This window comes from Stomoxys calcitrans, chromosome 2, assembly GCF_963082655.1.
Source record: "Stomoxys calcitrans chromosome 2, idStoCalc2.1, whole genome shotgun sequence".
In the NCBI taxonomy this organism is placed as follows: Eukaryota; Metazoa; Arthropoda; class Insecta; order Diptera; family Muscidae; genus Stomoxys; species Stomoxys calcitrans.
The window spans coordinates 100466679-100493365 of record NC_081553.1 but is presented as its reverse complement, the minus strand read 5'-3'; the positions used below and the strand labels follow the sequence as shown (position 1 = coordinate 100493365).

The 26687-nt window shown below is 39.9% G+C and overlaps 1 protein-coding gene across 3 annotated transcripts in view; it reads left to right on the top strand.

Annotated features, from left to right (window-relative positions):
* LOC106093733 (uncharacterized) overlaps positions 1 to 24782 on the top strand; it is a 42649-nt gene extending 17867 nt beyond the window's left edge. For 2 of the 3 annotated variants that reach the window (XM_013260878.2, XM_013260870.2), the window contains exons 2-15: positions 2873 to 3498; positions 7288 to 7454; positions 7524 to 7784; positions 12243 to 12430; positions 12527 to 12795; positions 12873 to 13038; positions 16486 to 16668; positions 16763 to 17116; positions 17187 to 17373; positions 17628 to 17854; positions 17919 to 18240; positions 18299 to 18560; positions 22179 to 22299; positions 22361 to 24782. In XM_013260878.2, coding sequence (XP_013116332.2) covers positions 2935 to 3498; positions 7288 to 7454; positions 7524 to 7784; positions 12243 to 12430; positions 12527 to 12795; positions 12873 to 13038; positions 16486 to 16668; positions 16763 to 17116; positions 17187 to 17373; positions 17628 to 17854; positions 17919 to 18240; positions 18299 to 18560; positions 22179 to 22299; positions 22361 to 24477 — 5388 coding nt within the window. In that variant the 5' untranslated portion in view covers positions 2873 to 2934 and the 3' untranslated portion in view covers positions 24478 to 24782. The remainder of the gene's footprint in view (positions 1 to 2872; positions 3499 to 7287; positions 7455 to 7523; positions 7785 to 12242; positions 12431 to 12526; positions 12796 to 12872; positions 13039 to 16485; positions 16669 to 16762; positions 17117 to 17186; positions 17374 to 17627; positions 17855 to 17918; positions 18241 to 18298; positions 18561 to 22178; positions 22300 to 22360) is intronic. The other variant, XM_013260886.2, reaches the window with a different exon arrangement.
* The last annotated feature ends 1905 nt before the right edge of the window (positions 24783 to 26687 follow it).

Here is a 26687-nt window from a genome sequence, read left to right as displayed (position 1 = left end):
ACTTTCTTTTAAAAAATCCGCAATTACTTTTTGGGCAACCCAATAAATATGCAAGGTAAAATTTTTTTTCGATATATTGTAAAGAAGGCGCAGCGGAGCGGGCCTGGGTCAGGTAGTATATATATATATATATATATATATATATATATATATATATATATATATATATATATATATATATATATATATATATATATATATATATATATATATATATATATATATATATATATATATATATATATATAAATTACCCGATATGAATACTTGAGTCACAGCTTGTGACTCTGTAATTGTATTCTTTCTTCTGTCAGTTATCAGCTGTTACTTTTAGCTTGCTTTAGAAAAAAAGTGTAAAAAAAAGTATATTTGATTAAAGTTCATTCTAAGTTTTATTAAAAATGCATTTACTTTCTTTTAAAAAATCCGCAATTACTTTTTGGGCAACCCAATAAATATGCAAGGTAAAATTTTTTTCGATATATTGTAAAGAAGGCGCAGCGGAGCGGGCCTGGGTCAGGTAGTAAAGGGTGATTTTTTTGAGGTTAGGATTTTCATGCATTAGTATTTGACAGATCACGTGGGATTTCGGACATGGTGTCAAAGAGAAAGATGCTCAGTATGCTTTGACATTTCATCATGAATAGACTTACTAACGAGCAACGCTTGCAAATCATTGAATTTTATTACCAAAATCAGTGTTCGGTTCGAAATGTGTTCAAATTTTGTTCAGCGATGAGGCTCATTTCTGGTTGAATGGCTACGTAAATAAGCAAAATTGCCGCATTTGGAGTGAAGAGCAACCAGAAGCCGTTCAAGAACTGCCCATGCATCCCGAAAAATGCACTGTTTGGTGTGGTTTGTACGCTGGTGGAATCATTGGACCGTATTTTTTCAAAGATGCTGTTGGACGCAACGTTACGGTGAATGAACACATTTCGAACCGAACACTGATTTTGGTAATAAAATTCAATGATTTGCAAGCGTTGCTCGTTAGTAAGTCTATTCATGATGAAATGTCAAAGCATACTGAGCATCTTTCTCTTTGACACCATGTCTGAAATCCCACGTGATCTGTCAAATACTAATGCATGAAAATCCTAACCTCAAAAAAAATAACCCTTTATATATATATATATATAAATTACCCGATATGAATACTTGAGGACATGGAAGCCGTAGCCAATAGATTGTTCTAAAACAATTCAAATACGAACTGAGTAAATAAACGCAAATTTTTATCAGAATCCATGGTGGTGGGTGCCCAAAATTCGGGGCGGCCGATCGTAGCACGTTTTTACTTATTATACCCTGCGCCATAGGATGGGGGTATACTAATTTCGCCTTTTGTTTTATAACACCTCGAAATATGCGTCTTAGTCCCCATAAAGTATTTATGTTCTTGATCACCATGACATTTTAAGTCGATCTTTTCATGTCCGTCCGTCCGTCCGTTTGTCGAAAGCACGCTAACTTTCGAAGGAGTAAAGCTAGGAGCTTGAATACTTCTTATTAGCGTAGGTGGGTTGGGATTGTAAATGGGCCACATCGGCCCATGTTTTGATATAACTGCCATATAAACCGATCTTGGGTCTTGACTTCTAGAGGGCACAATTCTCATCCGATTTGGCTGAAATTTTGTAAGTGGTGGTTTGGTATCCAACAACTGTACCAATTATGGTTTAAATCAGTTCATAACCTGATATAGCTGCCGTATAAACCGATCTCCCGATTAGACTTCTTGAGCTTTAGAGGCCGCAATTCTTATACGATACGATTGGTGTCACTTCCAACTATTGTGCCAAGTATGGTTCATAACCTAATATAGCTGCCATATAAGCCGATCTCCCGATTAGACTTCTTGAGCTTCTAGAGGGCACGATTCTTATCCAGTTTTGTTGAAATTTTGCATATGTCGTTTCAACAACTGTTCAAAGTATGGTCTAAGTCGGTTAATAACCGGATATAGCTGCCATGTAAACCGATCTTCCAATTTGACCTTGTGAGCATCTGGAGAGCGCAATTATTACACGATTTACCTGAAATTTTGGAGGTGGTTTTTTTCTATGACTACTAACAGCCACGACAAGTACGGTCCATATTGGTTAATAACTTGATATAGCTCATATATATTTGAAAAAAAGTCATTTAAAGAATTTGAAAAATGCGATCCATGGTGGAGGGTATTTAAGATTCGGCCCAGCCGAACTTAGCCCGCTTTTACTTGTTTCTTTTTTTTAATCAGGTGGAGATCCCATTTGTAACCCAATAATCACAAAATTTTCCACATATCACTTGTTTAGCTCAAAGACGAACGCTATGAATTTTGATAAAAATCGGACACTCATATACATGTATATCCGTGATGGGTGGATATCTTAAGTTCGGCGCGAACGAACTAAATGTCTTTTTATGTTGATTGCTTTAAATTCATTTTTGTAGACATAAATAAAATGGGGACATGTAGTACCTCTTATCTATTCAGCTAAGATTACATTAATATTATCTTTAATCCATATCCATGAAGCAACTTACATCCAGAGACTCTTAATCCACAAACTACATAAGCAATCTCTAATGCTGTCGGCATTTGTTCTGTCAAGAACAGAGTTAGCTCCTCTGTAATTAGAAGAGCCGTGTCTGCTGGTTGCATAATATTTAATATTATGCTGCAGAAACCCAGATGTAATTTTTTGAAAATCAGATATTAGAATATGGGGAAAGAAACCCCAAGATTTATTTTCGTTAATAATTTTCTAAAAACCCTAATATGTATACTTAATAAAAACTGTTGCTTCACAGCCTAGTATTATTTTGCTTCAGATTTATGTAAATAATTGTAACATTTTTGTTTTTTTTTTTTTTTTCACAGTTCAAATGTTTTAATCAACATCAAAACGTGCATATATCTCGTCGTTAGACTATAATCACACAATGGAAAAATTACAAATTGACAAATCTCAACTTAGCACTCCAACTTCGACGGCGACCACGCCCACATCACGTCCATCTTCGCGACGTACCTCAACTATCATTCCGCGCGATTCGCTGCCAACACCTCCACCCGATCCCCGATGTAGCAGTCAAAGTGATAACTTTTTCATATATCCACCAACGGAGAAGGATCTACCGTCAGAGTTGCATGGCCTATTGCGCTATGCCGAACGGCAAGAGGAATATCAGCAGACATTACAGAAGAAAATTGCCAGCGATTGCCGCAATTTGCACCAGAACCCCGGTGAAGACTCTTCAAATACCGGCCAAGATGATAAGCAACACAAGTGTACATATTGTGATAAAGTTCGCAAAGAATGTTGTGAATTTATGGAACCCTTGCAGTTTCGCCTAAACGGGGCGGTAACAGCCGCATTGGCTGCCTATGGTGCCATAGAGCAATTGAATCATCTATACTCGATGTGGGAGCAATACATTACCAAGGAAAGAGAAATGCGAGAGCGTAAAGAGTGTTTGCGCTATATAAAGCTTTTGGAGAAAAAAGTAAGTATAGAAGTATGGGATATAAAAGGGATTCGGATCCAAAAAATATTGAATTCTAACCTAAAAATTCGTCAAAGACAAAGATCAATTGTTGTTGTTGTAGCCACATTGGCATGTGGAGGTAGCGATACTCGGTATGTGGAGGTAGCGATTTGCACTTTCACAAATCCAAAAGATACTTATGTGAGCAAGCTCGTTCCGGTCCGATCGCCGAGGGAACGGTATGGACATCGGCTACTTAAAGGCGGCAATAACTCGCCCTGTCATATCGAGGCACTCAGTATTTAAGTAAGAGCCGGTGCTGCCCGGCCCACAGTGGTAGGACTTGTATGGAAGGAGCGGCCAAAAATGCATAAAATCCACATCCAAAAGTTGTACTATGCCCACCGATGTCCGAACCGACTACGGTCCCAACCAGACCTTATTTCGATTTAGCTGTCATATAGACCATTTTGCCAATTTTTAGTCTTGAGCCCATAATTGCCGCATTAATTATACGATATCGCTGAAATTTGGAACGGTGAATTGTACCATGCCCGCCGATATCCGAACCGAATATGGTCCAAATCTGACTATATTTTGATATAGCTGCCATTTATAATTTGTTTGTCCCAGTATTGTATCGAAAATCACAATGATTTGGCTGTTATAGGCCAAAGTATCCACAACAAGTAAAAACGTGCTATGTTCGACCGGGCCGAATTATGGAAACCCACCACCATGAATTCTGCTAAAAATGTATACAAAATAAATTTAGTTGAGACCGGTTTACATAGGAGCTATATCAGATTATATACTAATTTGGACCGTATTTGGCACAGTTGTTGGAAGTCGTAACAGAACATCGCATGCAAAATTTCAACCAAATCGGACAAAAATTTCGGCTTGTAAGGACTCAAGAAAGTTTATATGAGAGCTAAACCAGGTTTAAGACCGATTTGGACTTAGTACATTTGTTGAAAGTTATAACAGAACACTAAATGCACCATTTCAGTCAAATCGGATAAAAATGCGGACTGTAAGGACTAAAGAAGTCAAATCGGGAGGTCGGTTTATATGGGAGCTATATCAGATTATAGACCGATTAAAACCATACTTAACACAGTTGATGGAAGTGATTCATGCAAAATTTCGGCCAAATCGGATAAGAATTGCGCCCTCTAGATGCTCAAGGCAGCTATATCAAAACATGGACCGATTTGCATATACGGTACCAAATATTAGACTTTAATTTTTTGAATTTTGCCAATTGCAGCTACTTCGTATACTAAGCAATCTGCAACCTGTGGACGCGCCCGGTAGCATCCAACTGAACTTCTCCTGATGATGATGACTACTATACAAATCGATGCTCAACCCGTGTAGTGCTCATAGTCTTATTAATTTCTGTCGTAAAGCCTTAATACAAACATTTTTCAATACCTATCGCGGTTGATATTACTATAGCGATTGGCATCACTATCACGATTGGCATCACTATCACAATTGGCATCACTATCACGATTGGCATCACTATCACGATTGGCATCACTATCACGATTGACATCCCTATGGCGATTGACATCCCTATGGCGATTGACATTCCTATCGCAATGGAAATCCCTATCGAGATTGACATACTTACCGCCACTGATATCCCTTATCAAAATCCATAATAACAATATTTTTATACCCTCCACCATAGGATGGGGGGTAACACCTCGAAATATGCGCCTACCTTATAAAGTATATATATTTTTGACCGTCATGATATTTTAAGTCAATCTAGCCATGTTCATTCATCTGTCGTAAACACGCTAACTTCCAAAGGAGTAAAGCTAGGCACTTGAAATTTTGCACAAATATATCTTAATAGTGTAGGTCGGTTGGGATTGTAAATCTAGAGGGCGCAATTCTTATCCGAAATTTTGCATGAATTTTTTTGGCATCACTTCCATCAACTGTGCTAAGTATGGTTCAAATGGGATCATAACCTGATATAGCTGCCATATAAACCGATCTTGGGTCTTAAATTGTTGAGCAACTAGAGGGTGCAATTCTTATCCGATTTGGCTAAATTTTGCACGTAGTGTTTTGGTATCACTTTCAACAACCGTGTTAAGTATGGTTTAAATCGGTCTATAACCTGATATAGCTGCCATATAAACCGATCTTGGGTCTTGACTTCTTGAGCCAATAGAGGGCGCAATTCTTATCCGATTTGGCTGAAATTTTGCATGAAGTGTGTTTGATACCATTTCCAACAACTGTGCTAAGTTTTGTTGAAATCGTTTCATAACATTTTGTAGCTGCCATATATACCGTTCTTGGATATTGATTTCATGAGGCACAAGATGACGCATTTCTCTTTCGATTTGGCTGAAATTAAGCATGAAGTAGTTTGTTATGACTTCCAACAACTGTAATAAATGTGGGTCAAATCGGCACATAACCTGATGCAGCTGCCATATAAACCAACAGTGTTCTGGACTTCTTGGGCCTCTAGAGGGTGCAATTCTTATCCGATGTTGTTGAAATTTTGTGTAACGGCTTATCCAATGACCTTCAACATATGTGTCTAATTTGGTCTTAGTCGATCTATAGCCTCATACAGCTCCCACATAAACCGATCCCCGATTGTTCCCCTACAAGGCACAATTCTTAGCCGAATGGACTGAAATATAACCCAATGACTTCTACTATGGTCATCAACATTCAATTCACTTATTGTACAACTAGCAATTTCTATTCACACCTACTGTAGTGCTCATAGTCATCTCGTGTCGAAAATCAGTGTGGAATTTACATTTGATTAAAATTAATATTTTTTTGAAATGAAATTTTCGAAGTTATTAATTTCTGTCGAAAAGCCTGAATACCATAATTTGTCAATTCTTATCTCTTACCAAAATTCCTAATAATAATATTTTCTCGATTTCTACTCGCAATTTCCATTCACTCCTATTGTAAGGATGTCGTTTGTAAGTTTGAAAAACATAATTATTAAGGACCTATTGCGAATTGATACCCCTATCGCCGATTTCCAGACTTAAAGTCTTGAGGCAATGAATTGGTCATTTTCCATCCGATTTCGAAGAAATTTGGCACAGTGAGTGCTGGAAGACCCCTACCCATTTCTATGAAGTGTGGTTCATATCGGACTATATTTGGATATAGCTACCCTATAGATAGACAGCTCGATCTCCCGATATAGGGTAGTGGGGCCATAAAAGAACCCGAATTTGATACAATTTTGCACAGTGTATTCTGCTAGACCTCTACCCATTCACGTCAAATAGAGTCCAGATCGGACCATATTTGGATATAGCTGCCATATAGACCGATCTCTCGATATAGAGTATTGAGCCCATAAAAGGAGCATTTTTCATCCGATTTTGATGAAATTTGAAACAGTGAGTTTTGATAGACACCTACACCTTTGTGTCAAACATCGTCCAGATGGGACCATCGTTAGATATAGCTGTCATATAGACCGATCTCTCGATATAGAGTATTGAGCCCATTAAAGGAGCATTTTCATCCGATTTTGATGAAATTTGAAACAGTGAGCTTTGGTATCCCCCTAAACCTTTTTGTTGAATATCCAGATTGGGCGAAATTTTTATCAAAAGTAATGAGGGAATGTCCTGCTGAAAGAATTCAAAAAGTTTTTTTGCTTCAAAATCTTTTATCTAAACAATAGAGTAGCGAAAAAATATAGCTAAAACCGAAAATAGAACTAGCCATTATTAAGCATTTAATCTAACATGTTATTTGTGAAATTGTATGTGTCGTTTTCCTTCTTTATAGGCTGCAGAATCACTTAAAGGAGCTACAGAAAAATCTCAAGATTTGGCTGGTACTCCATTAACTGACAATGAAATCGACCCTCAGGATATGGAAAAATCCATTGCTCTATTGGAAACCATATTAAGCCCAGAGCTGTTGGCACGCTACAAATCTCATGATTACAAATTGTAAGAATATTTTCAGACTTCCGCTTAGAGGAAAATCTTCATTAATATTTTGGCTTTTTTTTATTGCAGACAACGTGAGCGCAGCAAATCTTTCATAATCGAAGATATGCCAAGTTTAAAAGCTGATCGTGAGGCTTCCAAAAGTCACGTTGGCATTCCTCATCTACTGCGTCGTCAGAGCACATATTGTGATAGCAAGTCGAAAGTCTCCAAATGGACTAAAGTCAAGGCGGCCTTCAAATGGGAAAAGGCCAATGTACCAATTATGTATGAGACACACAAAGATGGCGCCCATATTGGACTGCAGCCAAACAATACCGAAGTAGCAAGGTAAGTGTTTAATAAATCAATATATTTCAATTTTCTTAAATCCGCAAAAGCTTTTCAGTTCCTTTTTGTGGCAAATACTATGTTGATCGCAGTTAGGCCATCTGTATGGAAAACAGGTTATAGTCCGATTCGGGGCTCAAGAAGCAAAATCGGGAGATCGGTTTATATGGGAGCTGTATCAAGCTGTAGATCGATTCAGACCATATTGCATACGTATGTTGAAGGCCATGGGAGAAGCCGTTGTACAAAATTTTAAATCGGATGAGAATTGCGCCCTCTAGCGGCTCAATAAGTTAAGATCCAAGATCGGTTTATATGGCACCTATACCAGGTTATGAACCGATTTGAACCATAATTAGCACAGTTGTTGGAAGTGATATCGAAACACTACGTGCAAAATTTCAGTCAAATCGGACGAGAATTGCGCCCTCTAGAGGCTCAAGAAGTCAATACACAATATCAGTTTATATGGCAGCTATATCAAAACATGGACCGATTTGGTCCATTTGAAATCTCAACCGATCTACACTAATAAGAAGTATTTGTACAAAATTTCAAGCGGCTAGTTTTACTCCTTCAAAAGTTAGCGTGCTTTAGACAAACGGACGACTTGGCTAGTTCGACTTAAAATGTCACGACGATCAAGAATATATATACTTTATGGGGTCTTCGACGCATATTTCGAGGTGTTACAAACAGAATGACGAAATTAGTATACCCCCATCTTATGGTGGAGGGTATAAAAAGTTGGGGAAGCTCCGTAAAAGATACATTCGAAGCCTGTATCTTTTACAGGCTTCGAATTTATCGAGTCCGATCCTATTCTCCACACCTTTTGCCGTAGAGTATATTCAGAGAACTATGTCAAATAAGAAAAACTTGATTTGCTAGTGGATAAAGACTTCCCGGGAAACACTTCAATGAACAATGTGGTGCCGAAAGGGTTGTCAATGATATGTGTTTGTCATGTTTTATCGAGAAAATTGTGTCGTGAGTCAATTATCCTTCGTGCGATCAAACGTTGCGACGCCATCATATCTGCAAGACCTGATCATGTATGATCGGTTGAACAACAAACTGTGTTCTATAGGCTGGCTCCCTGGCTTAAAGAGATTTACTCTGTTTGTATCGGAGTGTCGTATATTTCTGATGGGTGCGATGATATAAAAGGTCTTTTTTCATTCCAAAAGAAAGAAAACTGTAAATAGTCTTATTTTCTATAATTCTTTGGGCTAAGGACTCCCGAAAGGTTGGTAGATACATATCTTAGGTCGAATCTTCCTGTAGATCGCCTTTCTCTCCATAACAGTGCGCCTATAGCAGGGATAGGTTCACAGAAACACACCTTTATGACCTAGTCGTGATGGTGCTGGAGTTTCTAGGTATCAATACTACCAACAGAAATTTTATTAAAATTACCCACAAAAAGATGCATTACGTCAGGCCTGGGATCTGTGGACAAAAATGCTTCATGTGGAATCTAACTATTAACAATATATTATTGTGGTCGTGGTCCTCATCGCTCTGCCCATGCCAAGACAATATGTTTTCTGCACCTGTTGTATGGTCCGTATTTTGTTTTTTTTTTCTCTATAGCAGTCCACCAAACTACTGAGACCATTACTTACTTACGCCTCAGTAGTTTGGTGGACTGCTATGGAGAAAAAGTGCAACATACGGACCATACAACAGGTTCAGACGTGCCTTTTTTTTGAGCCATTGTGTGGAATCAAACGAAAACAAACCTTATTTACAGCAAGGTGTATCGGATGTATGCTGGTGGGAAAAATGCCTAAGGATGCCTCGATCTCACGGTATATGCCATGCCGATTTTGCGCTATAACTTCACGCACGGCATGTTCTCTGGTTTAACGGCCGTTTTTGGGCCACGGAATTCAACTTTGAGCGAGCGCCGACCACGACTGAACTCATTAAACCAGTTTTTCACAGTGCTATAGTATGGTGCTTCATCGCCATGCAAAGATTGAAGTTCATCAATGCACTCTTGTCGTGATAGTGAAGTTGTGAACAAGTAAAAGCGTACTAGGTTCGGCCAGATCGAAACTTATATACTCTCCACTATGGATCGCATTTGTGGAGTTCTTTTCCCGGTATCTCTTTTTAGGCAAACAAAGAATAATGGATAAGAATTGCTATGCTTTTTCATCTATACCAAGTTATGAACCGATTGGGGCCATACTTGTTTTGGCTGTTGGAGACCCAAGGTAGAATTCATTAAATAAAATTTCAGCCAAATCGAATAGCTCCCTCTATAGGGTCACGAAGAATAATCGGGAGATCAGTTTATAGGGGAGCTTTAGCAGGCTATAGACCGATTCAGACCAAATTCGACACCGATTCAGACAATATGTTAAAGGTCATGGTAAGCCGCTGTTTAAAATGTCACCCAAATCGGATAATAATTGCGCCCTCTAGAGGCTCAAGAAGTCAAGATCGCAGGTCATGACATTTTAAGTCGATCTAGCCATGTCCGTCCGTCTGTCTGTCGAAAACACTCTAACTTTTCGAAGGAGTATAGCCAGCCGCTCGAAATTTTGCACAAATACTTCTTATTAGTGTAGGTTGGTTGGGATTGTGAATGAGCCAAATCGGTCCATGTTTTAATATAGCAGCCATTTAACCGATTTTTAGAGAGCGCAATTCTTATCCAATTTGGCTGAAATTTCACGTGAAGTGTTTTGGTATAACTCTCAACAACTGCGACTAGTATGTTGTAAGTCAGTCCATAACCTGACATAGGCACCATATAAACCGATCTCCCGATTAGAGCTTCTAGAGGGCGCAATTCTTATCCGATTTGGCTGAAATTTTGCACGTGCTGTTTTCCAACAACTGTGCCAAGTATGGTCTAAATCGGTTGATAACCTTATAAAGCTGCCATATAAACCGACCTTGGGTCCTAACTTTTAGAGCTTTTAGAGGGCGCAATTCATATCCGATTTGGCTGACATTTTACGTGAAGTGTTTTGGTATGACTCTCAACAACTGTGAGTAGTATGTTCTAAATCAGTCCATAACCAGATATAGCCACCATATAAACCGATCTCCTGATTAGACTTCTTGGGCTTCTAGAGGGCGCAATTCTTATTCAATATGGTTGAAATTTTGCATATGCTGTTTTGGTATGACGTCCAGCAAATGTTTCAAGTATGGTCTAAACCGGTTGATAACCTAACATAGCTGCCATGTACACCAATCTTGAGTCTTGACTTCTTGAACTCTAGAGCGTGCAATTCTTATCCGATTTAGCTAAAATTTTGCATGAAGTGTTTTATTTTGACTTCCAACAACTATGTCAAGTATGGTCTAAATCAGTCCATTTTCTGATATAGCCGCCATATTCACCGATCTCCTGATTAGACTTCTTGGGCCTCTACAGGGCGCAATTTTTAACCAATTTGGTTGAGATTGTGCATATGTCGTTTTGGTATGACCTTCAGTAACTGTTCCAAGTATGGTCTAAATCGGTTGATATCCTGATATATCTGCCATATACACCGATCTTGGATCTTGACTCCTTATGCTCCTAGAGGACGCAATTCCTATCCGATTTGGCCGAAATTTAACATGAAGTGTTTTATTTCGACTTCCAACAACTGTGTCAAGTATGGTCTAAAACAGTCTATTTCCTGATATAGCCGCCATATAAAACGATCTCCTGATTAGATTTCTTGGGCTTCTACAGGGCGCAATTCTTATCCAATTTGATTGAGATTTTGCATAAGTCGTTTTGGTATGACCTTCACCAGCTGTTCCAAATATGGTCTAAATCGGTTGATAACCTGAAATAGCTGCCATATAAACCGATCTCCCAATTTGAGGGAGATCTTAGCATCTGGAGGGCGCAATTATTACTTGATTTGCCTGAAATTTTCGAGGTGGTGCTTTTCTATGACTCCTAACAGCCATGGCAAGTCATTCAAAGAACTTGACAAATGCGCTCCATGGTGCGTATACAAGATTCGGCCCGGCCGAACTTATCACGCTTTTACTTGTTACTATTAAGGTTACTTAATTTCCTACAGAAGTGTGATAGTTTGTAAGTACATATTTAGATATACTAAAATGGGTTGAGTCTCTCTGCTAACGTGATATTTCTTACATATACTGCTATATTTACTTGCTTTGATAAAGTACCGGTAATGTGCATTGCTGATTCCCACTCTAAATAGTTTAACTTAACCACTCCAACGCGAAAATCTTCTTCAATCATTCGAGAGAACAAACGAACTTCCGTTGATCTCATACAAAATTTAAATTGTATACTTTATCATTTATTTAGACAAAGTTAATGGGGCACCCAAAGCAGATGAGGTGATGTCGATTAAAAACAACAACACAATATTTGTTCTTTGTTAGTGAATGCATGCATTTTTTATGGGCATGCATCCGCCAAAATCCTTTATTTATTGATTGTTCGAATCGATTTCATTGCAGATATTTACGCGTACCCTCCGCACCGTGCGGCAACAGTTCCGCCGACAGCATCCTAAGTTCATCGTCCGGTCATTTGCTAAGTGAAACCGGTACTCCTGGTACCATCAGCTCGGCCAGTTCAATAGACGATATTGATAACACCAGTGGCTGCGGCGTTAGTGGTGGTGGCGGAGGCCTCAGTAATATGAGTATTTATTATGCTTTTTATTTTTTACATACACATAAACGCATGGATACCCACTAATTATTGCAAATGTTAATTATATTTTTTTCCCTTGTGCCAGGGCGAGACTCTTCGAAGAGTGAAACATTGGAAACTCAAACCGAAAAATCCATGCCACAGTCCACAGTGCAAGAATCCAAATCAGCCGACACCTTGAATGTGGATGATTCCAAATATACCATGCCCCCAAAATCCTCGTCAAGTAAATCTATAAGACGCAGCAAATTGGTATCGGATTTTGAGGTGGTGCCCGAGGATGTGGAGGCTGTCATAAAGACCCAAGCGAAGAGAAAGAATCCTCCACGACCACTGGATTTGAACCTAAGACAGGTAAGTATAGAGAAGTATGTAATACTTCTAATCTTCCGCATTTCTATTTGTCTGTTCTTATGGTTATATCGCTGTAGGATCTAAACGACTCTGAGAACTATTACATGTCGACGCATTTGCTAAAGGCCAGTCCTCAAGAAGGGACCCAGTCATTGAATCGAGCTCTTAAAAAGGTCAGCTCACCGGTTAATTCCTCGGTGCCCTCCAGTCCCTCCAGACATTCAGATTTTTTTGCAGAGTTCGGTAAGTAACTTTTGGTGGAATGTTAGAAAAATTCACGAATTTCGGTTAAGATTTGGAGCAAAGGCAACGTCCTATGCACTTTTTGGGTGCTAATAGAATCCTTTTAGACTGATGTTCATATATTCGGCTGTTAAGCGGATCGTAGTTAATCCATGGAATGTCGGTCTTGCACTTCTCAAGTACAATCACCAAAATTTTAATTCTATCTATTTTACCGAGAGTATATGTGCAATTCAACATGCCATGGAGCCTCAAAGTTGTATTGGGTTGTGAGTTGTTGAAGGTCCAGTTTATGTTTCTTTACCGTATTTTTTATACCAATAACCAACGGTTGTGCAGTGAATTAGTTTTCTTGAGGCTCAAGTCGTCAAATCGGGTTATTTGCGAGCAATAGTTTGCTATCACATAACTGTTGTTCCGCTATCCGAATTCACAATAGATTTCCGACCGTAATCTTGTGCGCTTCTTTCCAATTTCTGACATCTAGTTTGGAAAAGTCTCCGGGTTTTAGTTCTTCCCCTTCTGCGTTTTCAAGTAGGTATGACCTAGCCAACCTAGAGGAAAACTACCGCTGAACATTTTTTTTAGTGTTCAGAGTCTTAAGCGACTTGCTAAACTCTGCGATACAGTGGTCTCTATGGTTCACATGACGCCAATATTCTCCATAAACGCACATTGGTTTCTAAATTTAAAGAATAATTTTTCTCTCAAACACTCCGAACAGTGCTTCGTACTAGTACTTCATACTTCCATTTCCGATAATCTTCCCCAACTGAATATTAAAAAGATTATAAGATAAGCTGTTTCCTTGTCTGATACATCGTTTATTATTAAACGGTGCGGATAAGTTCTTTCATATTTTATTCGAGGGTCGTGTGTCAGCTAGCGTCAAGTATTGATATGGCTTGAAATACTTAAGTGTATCTCTCACAGTACGCTCGAATGTATATGGTATGATATAGGAAGGAGACTTATTTCTCAGTAGTTAGCACATACTATTTTTGTGTACGGAACATAGTAACATATAGTGAGGCTTCCATTATTGGGTATGAGTTCTTCTGGCATATATCTCGCGGAAGAGCTGATGAATGTCACCAATCAGCGGGTACACTTCGGTCTTAAATCGTTCAGCTACAAACCCATCGGCTTCTGGTTTTCTGTTGTTCTCCAGCCGTGTTATTGGTACGTTGATCTTACTGTGACTAGGCGGTAAACTGTCACCAGCCAACAGCTTGCAATGAACTTTCCACATCCTGAGCACACTATCAATAATGTAATGTTTCAAGGATAACACAGTGTCCGTAGCCGGACCTCACCGTAGTGGTCTCAGCAATTTGTCTAGCCACAATGTCCAGAGGCATAAGATGTAGCATTAAATTCAGTGCATCAGATGGTGTCGTCCTCAGTGCGGCTGAGATGCACAAACAAGCCATCCATTGGATCCGGTTAAGCATTGAGTAGTAGGTGGACTTTTGAGGCGCCGTCCACTAGACCACAACACCATATAGCATTATAGGTCTGACAACTACAGTATATAACCAATGCATGACACGCGGTCTAAACCCCCAACTTTTGACAATGGCTCTCTTGCAGATGTACAGGGCAAGAGTTGCCTTTCTTGCAGTTTACAAAATGTTGGATTTGAAGATCAATTTCCTGTCCAGCAAAACACCCAGGTATTTTGCGATTTCTTAGACGGAAAAGTTTTTTCCACTCTCGTCTTTGAAGAAAAATGGATCGCTGATGCCATCAGGCCCTAAACCACACCAAACTATCATTTTTTTCGCGATGCATCGGGCTTGTGGCAGATGTGACAGTTTTGCTTGCTTTCTTATCCCGAAATTGAGCCTCATCGTTGAACACAGTTTTGTGATAAAACAGTGGATTTCCATCGAGCTGTTGTCACAGACGAATTTTGATAAATAATAAATTTCAACGATTTTTAGTCGTTCCTCGTTTGTGAGTTTCTCCACTGTATACTAAAACTTTCACAGATGCTAATGCCAGTTTGCCTATGTACATTCCATTAAGGAACAGGGGCAAACTTCTCACATATCAATGAGTGCTGTCCGATTCAATTTTAAGCTCATAGAAAAGGGGCCTCAGTGCGACGCCTCCTTGAGGAGAAGTTTTTACATGGCAAAGTACCTCAGAAATGTGGCCAACATTAGGATAACCACAGCTGAAAAAAATTTCCGATGTTTTCACCAGGATTTGAACCCAGACGTTCAGCGTCATAGGCGTAATCCCAACCTCTGCGCTACGGCGGCCTCCTCACTTTCACATATCATGTTTGGAAAACCTAACTCGTAATAAATCAACCTTAAGTTCAGTGCCGGTTTCCATTGTATGGCTTGTGAAAGCTGCCGTATCCTGTTTAGTGTTTTGTTTGTCGTAAGCTGGTCGGCTTAGGCCACTTTTCTCTGTTTACATGTGACCATTTCGGGACGGTTTGGAGTCCAAATGATAGTAGTCTTTTCCGACAATGGTGAGGCCACATATGGCTGAAACTAGGACCTGTAAGATGTGCCTTCTAGTAAAAATTCAATGATGTTTGAAGGAGCCGATGTAAGGCTCAACTTGGTTCTCTATTGAATGTTTTTCTTGGAGAAAAGCCATCGAATTTATAATAAATAATCGGCTCTGCCGGCGCCAGTCGATGGTTCCCCAAAATCAATATTTTCAATACTTTTATACATAAAACATACACATACTTCTTACATCTAGTTCTTTGTACAAAATATACATTTAATGCATTTATAAAGTCCATTACATTGTAGGCTCAATGTCTTTGCATTCTCCCGAAAAGTGTATAAGAAATGTAGCAATGTCAACAGGGAGTTCTGTGGCCACAATTGTGGAATGTGTTTATTAATAACAGAAATGTATTTCAAGCATAGCTCGCTGTCGCCGTGACATTGACTTGTGCCCATGTTGATGTAATTTGATATTCTTTTGTTTCTGTCACTTTCTTGCTGGCGTGCAGGAATAATATTTTCTTTGTGCATATATTGTGAGTACGTACTGACCCAAATCATAGATAGCGCTGAACTAAGCATGAAGCTAAATTTTCAACCGGATGTCGGACGGAGTTCTATATAGTACTCCTCTCCTAAACAAGGAGGTGAACATGTCCAACTATGTGGAGTCGAATTTCTACTCTTATGTAGGTTCATACGGGGCACTGGTAGACGTGTTGCATTCACTCTTAGACCTCGCAGGTGCCAAAGTTTGCGAACATTATTGAATACGCTAACACCATAATTGCTGATTGGTGCGTAGTGTTGCCATATCTTTTAATTTACCTTAAAAGTGTATGAGAAACCCAAATTTGTTAACCGGAGATTTATACCCACGATAAATTAAGATTGCGGTTAGATAACATGAACTTTAGTTTTTCTACCAGAAACCCGCCCTTAGTCTCATAATGTCTTTATACTCTTACAGAGAGTGAAGAATTGTCTAGTGGCGATTTTTCAGAACCCAATTCACCCAACCATCTTACTTCGCGCCAAAGTTTTGAACGACAGCAGGAGGAGATAAATCGTCGCTATCAAGTGTTAAGAGCCAAATTAGATGAAGAATTCGAGTCCAAGCGCAAGGAATGGGAGAAATTAAAGTCTAAAAAAGGTATATTACGCATTTAAAGTTTATGCAAAACGGCGTTAAAAATAGGACTTATGCTTTCTCCTTTTTTTTCTAATTGCTTTACTTTTCATTTCAGCTTTGGCTTTAGTTTCCGCACCCAAACCTCCGGAACCTTTATCGCCCAGCCATACTACCACCAGCATGGGTAGCAATTTTTCAGCAAAGCTTTTAGAGGAAAATCTTACACCCGATTTCAAGAAGAAATTACAGAAATGGCGTGTTAAGAAACAGGCCTCTATAGGTGGCATACATGGTGCACCTGTTTCGCCACTCTCCCCGAAGGAGACAAATGCTTCGTGTTCTAATGTGCCCAAAGATGCTAAAATCGATTGGAATCTTTGGAAAACTGGACAATTGAAATTAGAAGGTCAAGGCTTAAAACCTCTGCCAGATCAAAAAGATTTGCCGGAGGAGTTTCAGAAGAAATTGGGTGAGAATGGCAGTGGAATAAAACGTCAAGGAAAGATTTTTGAAGGGAAGGTATTTTTGTAACTTTGCAGAAGAATGGAATAAAATTAAGCGTGGAGGTTCTGCCACAAATTGTACCGATTCCATGAAGCGTAATAAACAAGGCGGTCTTGCTAAAAAAGGCGAATCGGATGATGATCGTGGCGGTGGTGGGGGCAGCAGTGATAAAGATAAGCGTTTGGATAAGCACAAACACCATGATAAAGAGAAATCAGAAAGGTGAGGTACAAGTTAGTCGATTGGCCAATAATGGTACCGAAATCGGTAATTTCATTGCGATTGGTTGGAATAGGTAGCCGTTTTGATGGCTCATACGGCACGTACATTAAACATCATGTTCGCAAATGTACTGAGGTCGTTTTATGTGAGCACGTCAAAATTGGGCATTCTTTCTTTTTTTTCAAAAAAAAAATTGTTTTCCACGCTCAACTTTGATTTATTTGTTGATATTTTTTTATTCTTCTTTTTCTCAGATTGGCCAAGCTTAAGGCAATTGTCAGTGATCATCCGGCCAAAGAAATCGAAGTGAAAACATCTGCGGGCGTTATGAAGTTTGAGGGTATTTCCCGCAAGTTTACACGTAAACTTTATGAATGGGAAAAAGCCCGTGGCATAGGACCGGAATCATCAACTTTTGCTCTCCTACACCCTGGTTACTGTCCCATTGATGTCAAAAGAATTTCCAAAGAGACACATAATCGTAAGTCCACATCAATACCTATACAAATAACAAAGTCGAAAAACATCTAAATTTTCTTTGACAGATGAAAATTCTCCTACGCTAAGTCGCTCTCTATCATTGGACAGCATATCGCCTAGCATTGCCTTGCCGGTGATATCACAGCAAGCTTCCAGTCTCTCATTGAATGATGTCAATGATCTGAAGGAAATGGAAGGTGTTGTCAGTAGTACCGATGCTTTGGCCATCGATAGCGACTACAAGAAATACGATGAGCCCGAGGCAGTTATGGTTGAAGTTGAGGATCACATAGTAGAGACAGCCTCACCGCTGGTAATGGCCAATCCCATAGTGAAGAAACAAACACCCGTTTATAAATATGAGGAAAAAGCTTGTAAAGATTTTTGGTATGTTGTCCCGTTGGATATGTTTGTAGTTTCTAATTTTTTATAATTTTCATTGCAGCAATACAAGAAAAATACAAAGTTTTGAATCTCACACAAATTTGGCTCCACTCTTGAATGTTTTGAAAAATTCCGAAGAGCTCCTGAAGTTGTTGAAGAAGAAATCCCCCGAAATAGCTGAAAACACAGCTTTGCGTTTTTGCGAAAGTACTTTGGCCTTGATACGAAGCAGTTATTCCTATTATTCGTCGAATTTAATGAAACCAAATGTTTTGAATGCCATTTCGGATGTGCAAAATGAATTAAGTCGTCTAAGAGTTTTGGTGAGTATCTGAACTTTATTTTGTTGTATTTGTAAGAGTTTGAGATTATTCTGAGAGGCGGTGATCCTCGTCAAGCTCCTGTAGATGAGCAAGCTCGTTCCGCGGGAATAAGATGGCCATTGGTTATTTAAAGGCGCCAATAACCCTCCTTGTCATATCGAGCATCATAGGCACTCAGTATTTGTGCAAGAGCTGGTGCCGCCCGGCCTTTCACTGAGACCCTCCGCTCGATACCGCTGATTGTCCGCGACGGCCCTTGCAGCTACTCCGTATGGAGCATTCTGCTATCCGCAACCTGCGGACCTGTCCGATAGCTGCGCAACCTGCCCGATAGCTCGCAGTTAAGCTTCTCGTAACAGCAATGAACACCACACAGATCGAACCTCAATGTTGCAGCTTGTGTGGTGCTCACAGCTATCCCAAGCCGGGACTCGGCTATAGTCTCCAGATCTTGATCCAGCAATCAGGCAACTTCAATTGATGCGGTCCATAGTTATTCTGCAGTCAGATTCCGTGCATGCAGCGGCAGATATCTGGGATGGTATCGTCTTATTTAGATCGATAAGGGTTATGTTTGCTACACAATCCGAGTCGGAAATGATTTTTCTAGGTAGGGCTTTCTCATCACCTCCAATGGTTGGGGGCGTACACTAAGGACTATATTCGGTTGGTATATGAAATGGAGTTGGCTACAGGATCGTGGTGAATATTCTGCAAGCACTTCCACTATAAGAAGGTTTTTGGCAGATCGTGACGCGTTTTCGAGTCGCTATTCTAAACCTCCAGACCAACGGATGGGGGCATCTACTAAGGTATATATACGGTTGGTATGATGAAATGAAATTGCTCACAGCAAGCACTTCCTGTATGAGGAAATTGTAAGCAGATCGGTAAGGTGTTGTCGCATCACTTTTCTAAGCATCCAGATATTCTTTCTCTAACGGGTGGGGGCGTCCATGATGGCATGGAATTGACCACACGATAGTGGTGTATATTCTGCAAGCCCTATCTGTATGCGGAGGTTGCAAGTAGAACGTTAAGGTCGCTGCCTGATATACCTTGGAGGAAGATTCCAGCTCGGTAAGTTAGAAATTCGGTTAATCTCTCCAATGGCAGGTCAAATGTTTATTTGTCCATGTACCAAGTTGCAAATGGAAATTTGCGCATGAACATTACATTGAGGAACAGGGGCAAACTTCTCACATAGTAATGAGAGCCGTCCGACTCAAGTTTAGACATAGAGCTTAAGGGACCTCCTTTTTATACCCGAGTCGGAAGGGCGTGCCTCGGTGCGATACTCCTTGTGGAGAAGTTATTACATGGCTGTTATACCAAATGGTAGAGTACCTCACAAATGTCGCCAGCATTAGGAGGGGATAACCACCGCTGAACATTTTTTCAGATGTTATTGCCAGGACTCGAATCCAGGGGTTCAGCGTCATAGGCGGACACCCTAAACTCTGCGCTACGATGGCCTGCATTGTGAACATCTTTGCGGACAGTAAACTGGCCATCAGGGCTATAACAACCAGGACGGTAAGTTTACGAACATACTTGGAGTATAAGAAGGAGATTAACGCCTTATCTGAAGATGCCACGATCTGCCTTGTTTGAGTGCCGGGCCATAGCGAAGTAAGGGGAAATGAAAGAGACGACGAATTGGAAGTGAAGGCCAGAGGACTGGCATCAATAAATTTGGTTAATCCGAAGTCTTTCGGGTCGGCGCAGTCCATGTTAAGGGCGTGGGATGCAAATGCCCATGTTAGACTGTGGAACGGCGAAATGGGGATTATATGGATTGAGTTTATTACTGAAAGGAAGTAAGAAGGAGGTCACTATTGCTTGTGGTATAACAACAACAATAACAGGATACATAGGACTACGAGCTCACTTATGTAAAATGCGCCAAGTTTTAGCATGTGTAGGGCATGTGGGGAAGATGATGAGACGTTGGCACATTTTCTATGTCCTTGCCCGGCTTTCGCGGCTAACATAACACTGGTACTTAGGTGGGAACACAATACTAGATATGAACCAACTTAGGGGCGAGGTATGAAAAACAATTAGGGATTTTAATAGAAGCACAGAATTCCTAACATTATTTTATTTTTCGAGGTCACTTGAAAATATTTGGATCGCACAAAAAGCCGATCGCTGGCTTAGGTGTATGTCCATAGTGGATGATAAATATCCGGACTCTCTTTTCAACCTAACCTAACCACAGGCGCATAGCGCCTTCCGGCATTTTTCGTTCATATTTCTCTTTCAGTACCGTTTCAAAACAAGGACTAGGCCTAGTTATTTCGCCTCATTCGACAACTACAGATTGCCCGTCCAAAGACTGGGCAGTCTGGAATTTCAGTGGAGAGCCCTAGCTGCGTCTTCCCATTACTCGTAGCCAATCTTGACAGATTCCTCATTCTTTTAAGAAACTTTTCCTAGCTTTAATAGCGGTGTCAACTACTACTTCTAAATATCCCATGAACATTTCATTACGGAACAGGGGATAGTTATCTCATATTAAAAAGTGCAGTCCGATTAAAGTTTTAGCTCAATGACAAGTGGCCTTCTTTTTTATGCCGAATCTGAACGGCGTGTCGCATAGCGCATTAGCATTAGTAAGGGGATCACTACCTCTGAAAATGTTGCTGAGGTATACGCCTGGATTTGAACCCAGGCGTTCGCTGTCTTAGGCGGACATGCTAACCTCTGCGCCACGTAGGCCTCCCGGTAACAGTATCACTCTTCCCATTTTGAGACACAGGGAGCTTTAAGAGTGCCCAAATACAGATTTGGGACTTTATTCAGGAATTCGACTTCTGTCATATTCAAATTCTTTAGCGTTAAGGTACACCGAAAAAATAAAAATCTGCTTCAATCACGAAAAAGATAATATCAATCGCCGTTTTGGAAGAAGTCATTGAAAAATAAATCACTTAAAAAACATTAAAAAAATATAAAAAAATATTAAAATAAAATGATTTAAGATGTTTAAATTTTCAATTAATTTTTGAATTGATTCATTTAAAAAATAATAGAAAAATATTTTTTTTTTGATTTTATGATTGATCCAAATAACAAAAACTATTAAAATATTTTGAAACTTATTTTTTAAATCGGGTTCGTAGAATAGACTGCCATGGGATTGCTATAAATTTACCTAAATGTGGGTCGTATGGACCTTTGAAATCTGCTTCTAGTTATATCGTGGGGAACAATATGTTATAAGATGCTTAAATAAAATCAATCGAAGGCTATATTGCAGATATTATAAAAGAAGGGATAATTGGTAATTCGAACATTTGTCGATTCAATTAAATGATTGATTCAATTAATTTTTTAATTGAAAATTAAAAAAAAAAAAATCATTCATAATTGTGATGAAAAAGCTGCAACGAGCCCTTAAAGCATGCCTACCGTTTTTGTTTTTCCTCTCGCCTTCTGCTACTTGAGCGAAATCTCAAGTGCAGTGCTTGGAGTATTTCCTCAGAGACAATATGTTTTATCAGTTGCACCTTCATAAAGTCATGAGAGATTTAACCCTCCCCATAGAATGGGGGTGTACTAATTTCGACATTCTGTTTGAAACCCTAAATTTAGAATTTTCTTTGATTGCAGTGTGAGAAAAGCCCTCTGGACGAGGCCTGCTGTCAGGAAGTCATGGAGGAACGTAATACCGAATATAACGAGGAGTTCGAAGGATTGCACGAGACTTTGGATATTTTAAAGCAAAATATACGTAAGTTTGTCATCCAGCTACATAGAATTAAGTCTAACAGCTTGTGATCTTTGCATTGCAGAAGGTGGTATGCCGCGTTACTCCAAGGATATTGTACCCGATATCAATATAATCACCGATGAAGGTTTCAATTCCTCCTTTGTACAGTCCAGTGACAATAATCGCAACGATAACTTGTCCACCACATTGGAGGCCACCGATGAATTAAGCACATCCATGGTTGAAAATGATACAGAGGGAATGGAGCCCGTTGCACCTACTAATGCCAATGCCACTGCAGATGCAGTAGCAACAACTACAGCAACAATACGCTTTGTTGCTACTAGCGCGAATGGTAATAGTAATGGTGGCAGCAGCGGTGGCTGTGGTACCAAAAAGAAGGTGCGTTTGCGTAAAATGGGATCAAGGCAGAATAGCAAGACGGAAAGCGACAGCAGTGATGAGGATAATTTGAATGTCTTAGAGACACCAAGACGTTTGAAGCGTAAAAATTATCGCCTGAAGCAAAGATCCTTTGACGAGGATCCCAGTTCTGCCACAATTGCCGAAGAGGTAGGCGAATGTGTTCTCAAGGATACCGAAACCAAAATGACGCGCCCAATGAACCTCCCTTTGGCTACTTCGACTTCCTTGCCCAGTGTTTTTGTGAAGACCAAGCGAAAATTATTCACCACCGTTCAAAAGCCTTCAGCAATAGATGGTCTAGCCGTAATTGAGCAGGAAGTCATTCACTCGCCCACAGAAACTGATGGTAAATCACCCCACAAAAGTATTGAAGAAGACTCCGGGAAATTTCAGGAGTTTCAAATGTCTCAAAATCCCCGAAGGGGAACTCTGCAGCGTGAAGATACGCTCAAAGCCTCTGATTCGGAGAATTTAATAAACAATCTTATAAATGATATAAAGCCTCGTATTCTACTGGTGCACAAGTCCATAAGTCTGGAAGATATGAGGGCAGAAATGGACTCTGAAGATACAAAGCGAAAATCGCACAGCATGGAAAGCCTGAAACAGGGCGATAAAAAGTGGAGTTCCAAAGAGCCACGTGCCCCACTGGCTTCGGATAGTTTTCGGAAAATCGCTTGCAGCGCAGAAAGCACCTCCCGGCTTTCGAACATATCTCGAATACAATCCCTTTTGGGAACCGCCAAGAAAAAGGATCATCTCTTTAAGAAACATCCCGAAAAGCCATTCGTACCTCACAGCTTTGTAAACAAAGGCGCCACTTTTAAGAAAATCGAATCAAGCAGAATTGCCAAAACCCAATCGAGTTCTCAAGTCAGTGAATCAGCATTCTTGTCTCCGGACAAATTTGACAATACCATGCCACGCATAGCGCGCAAATTGGAGCGCAAATCCCTAACGCCCACTACACAGCACATCAAATTCGACTTCCCACCACCCAATGTATCCGAACCCACTACCCCAGTATTTGAACAATATAATCGACCTTTGACCCCACTAACGCAAAGAGCGCTGCGTTTGCAAAAGGCCAAAGAAGAATTCCTGCGTTCCAAGCCTTGTCCCAAAGCGGTGGTGAAACTAAGAGAAAGCGTTCCCAAAACAGAGAAATGGTTTGAAAATCGCCAAAGCGATTTGAGTTTGAGTTCGACCACCGCCGATGAGAGTTCCATGAGAGGTATGCATTTGGATCACTTGGACTCGGATGTACAGAAGAGTCTTAGTGCCGACACCATACGCGCTGAATCACCACCCACTCAATCGGATACTGGCACCGATCAAGATTTTGGAGGCATTTATGACTCATTGCCGCGACAAGTGACGCGTTCCGGCAAAATATCCAGCAAACTGGGTTTTGCCACCTTAGCCTCCAAATTGCGAAGGGTGAAGGGTAAAAAGCCCAAAGAGCCCAAAAGAGCAGTGGCAACAGCCATGGGCGGTGCAGTTGGGGGCAGTGCCCTCAGTGCACTTTGTAGACAAAGTCTATTTGCCGATATTATTGCTGTACCTCAGCAATTGGCAGCTGGAGACGAGAGTAAACCCCCATATGGCAGACCAGGACCCTTGGGTGATAATGTCATGAAGTCCCAGTCCTCACCACATGCCATTTTTAGAGGGGCACCCAATGAAATGGCGCGTTTGCAAGCAAACACCGAGCGTCTGAACAAATCACAGAGTGAGCAGTATGTGAAACGTCACAAAGAGAGTTATGTATAGTCTAGTCAAGTCAACTCAGTGTTTCGAAATATTTATTATTTATGTATCTCTTACCACATTTACATGCAAACATACATACATACACCCATATATATGTATAAAAATATATAATGATTTTTTTTAATATAGTCTGTAAAATTTTACAAAAACTATTGTTCCACATACCCCATAAACCCCATAATACAAAACCAAATCAACAAAAACGGTCCAAAGATTTTTATTCTGTAAATTTTGTAATCTGTTGTTAATTTATTGAATATTTTTATAAAAAAAAACAGGAATAAACGCAAAACATACGGTTTTAAGTTTTGTCTTTTGAATTCATACCAAGAAAAGATATGCTTCGCGTGGTCTATTGACGAATTTAGGTCCCATATGAATCGATTTCACTGAGCATATTAGGTAAGATTTTTCACCCAAGCTTTGTCTCTCTTATCTTGACTTGTACCCTATACACCGTAAGACCTTGCATTCTAACCCAGATTTTCGCTTGCTGGCGATAATCCGGGCAATCACAGAATTCATAAGGTCGTACGGTATTAACCTGAGGACGTCGAGATTTTATATCTTTACGGACAGTAAGTTGTGTACCGTAGCGCATAGGTTAGTATGTTCGCCTGTAACCCTGAACGCCTGGGGAAAATATCAACAAAATTGTCAGCTGTGGTTATACCCTTCTAGTGCTGGCGATATTTGTGAAATACTTCTCCCATAAAGAGATGTCGCACTGTGCGGCACGCCGTTCGGATTCGGATCCAATTACCACGAAATTCTCCACAAATCGCCATAAGATCTTAGAGTGTCTAATCTTTTTCTTTTCATTTCCATAGCTATTTATACTTAATTTCTAATATTTACTTTTACATATTTAGGTTAAGCTATATCGGAGGGACTAGCAACCTCGGTTACTAGCCGCTTCACTCGGAGACCTTAGGTCCATTGTGTTATTCGCAAAATAAATAAACATACACCACAGATCGATAAAAGACAGCAAATAAGGACAGAAAAACGAAACTAAAGCATAATACTAGAAGCAAAACTCACCGTCGAGAGTATAATCCAGTTCTCCAATTCAGGCCTCTACAGAACTCCAGAGCCTTTTTTCTGAAAACAAAAATTCAAATTAAAAATTTTGCAGACAGAATTCTAACAGAATTTTCTCAAAAAAATCCCCAAAATACCCATGCCAGGCAAAGATGATTTTAAAGACGTCATTTTGTAGTAAATTGGCTGTGGATGCTTCAAATATTGTTTGGTGCAAAATATTTTTTGCATGTGTTTGGGGGACATATAAAGTAAAAACAAGTAAAAGGGTACTAAGTTTGGCCGGGCCGAATCTTAGATACCCTTCATCGTGGATCGCATTTGTCGTGCTCTTTGCCCTACTAAGTACTTTACTAATTTCCCATGGCCATTCCATTTAGGAACAGGGGATACTTCTCTCGTATCAATGAGTGGGCGGTATGAAATAAGGCCTCAATGCAATAAAGCACCAAACGGGAAATGCAATAAAAACCCAAAAACTGTAAAAATGAAATAAGGCCTTAACGAAATGAAAAAAAAACATCCTGAACTAAAACGAAATAAGGCCCGAAAACTTGGGAGATTTTTCCCAGTTTCAAAATTAAATAGTGCCCCAATAAGTTGACGATTGACTAATGTTCGGGAAGTCTTTGGAAATGAGCTGCTCTCCGTTTTCTTTTAAATGCTGGTAAAATAAAATACAGCCCTAAAAATAAGATTGGGGCTTAATGTCATTTCCAAATTCGGGATCTTATTTCATACGACATTAAGCCCTAATTTTTAAAATGAAATAAAGCCTCATAAAAAGAAATAAAGCCCGAATTATCGTTGTTTTTGTTTCATGTATAAAAGTTTGGGGTCTTATTTAATTTTTCGTTTGGGGCTTTATTACATTGGGGCCTTATTTCATACCTCCCAATGGGTGCAGTTCGTTTAAGGTTTAAGCTCAATGTTAAGAGGCCTCCTTATTAATGCCAAGTCCGAACGGCGTGCCGCATAGCGCCACCACTTGGTCGAGAAGTTTTAACATGCCAGGACACCTCACAAATGTAGCCAGCATTAGTAAGGGTATAACCACCGCTGAAAATTGTTATCATGTTCTCACCGGGATTTGAACCCAGGCATTCGGCATCATATACAGACATGCACCAAGGTAGCCTCCTTTAGGGGCTCAAGAAGTAAAATCG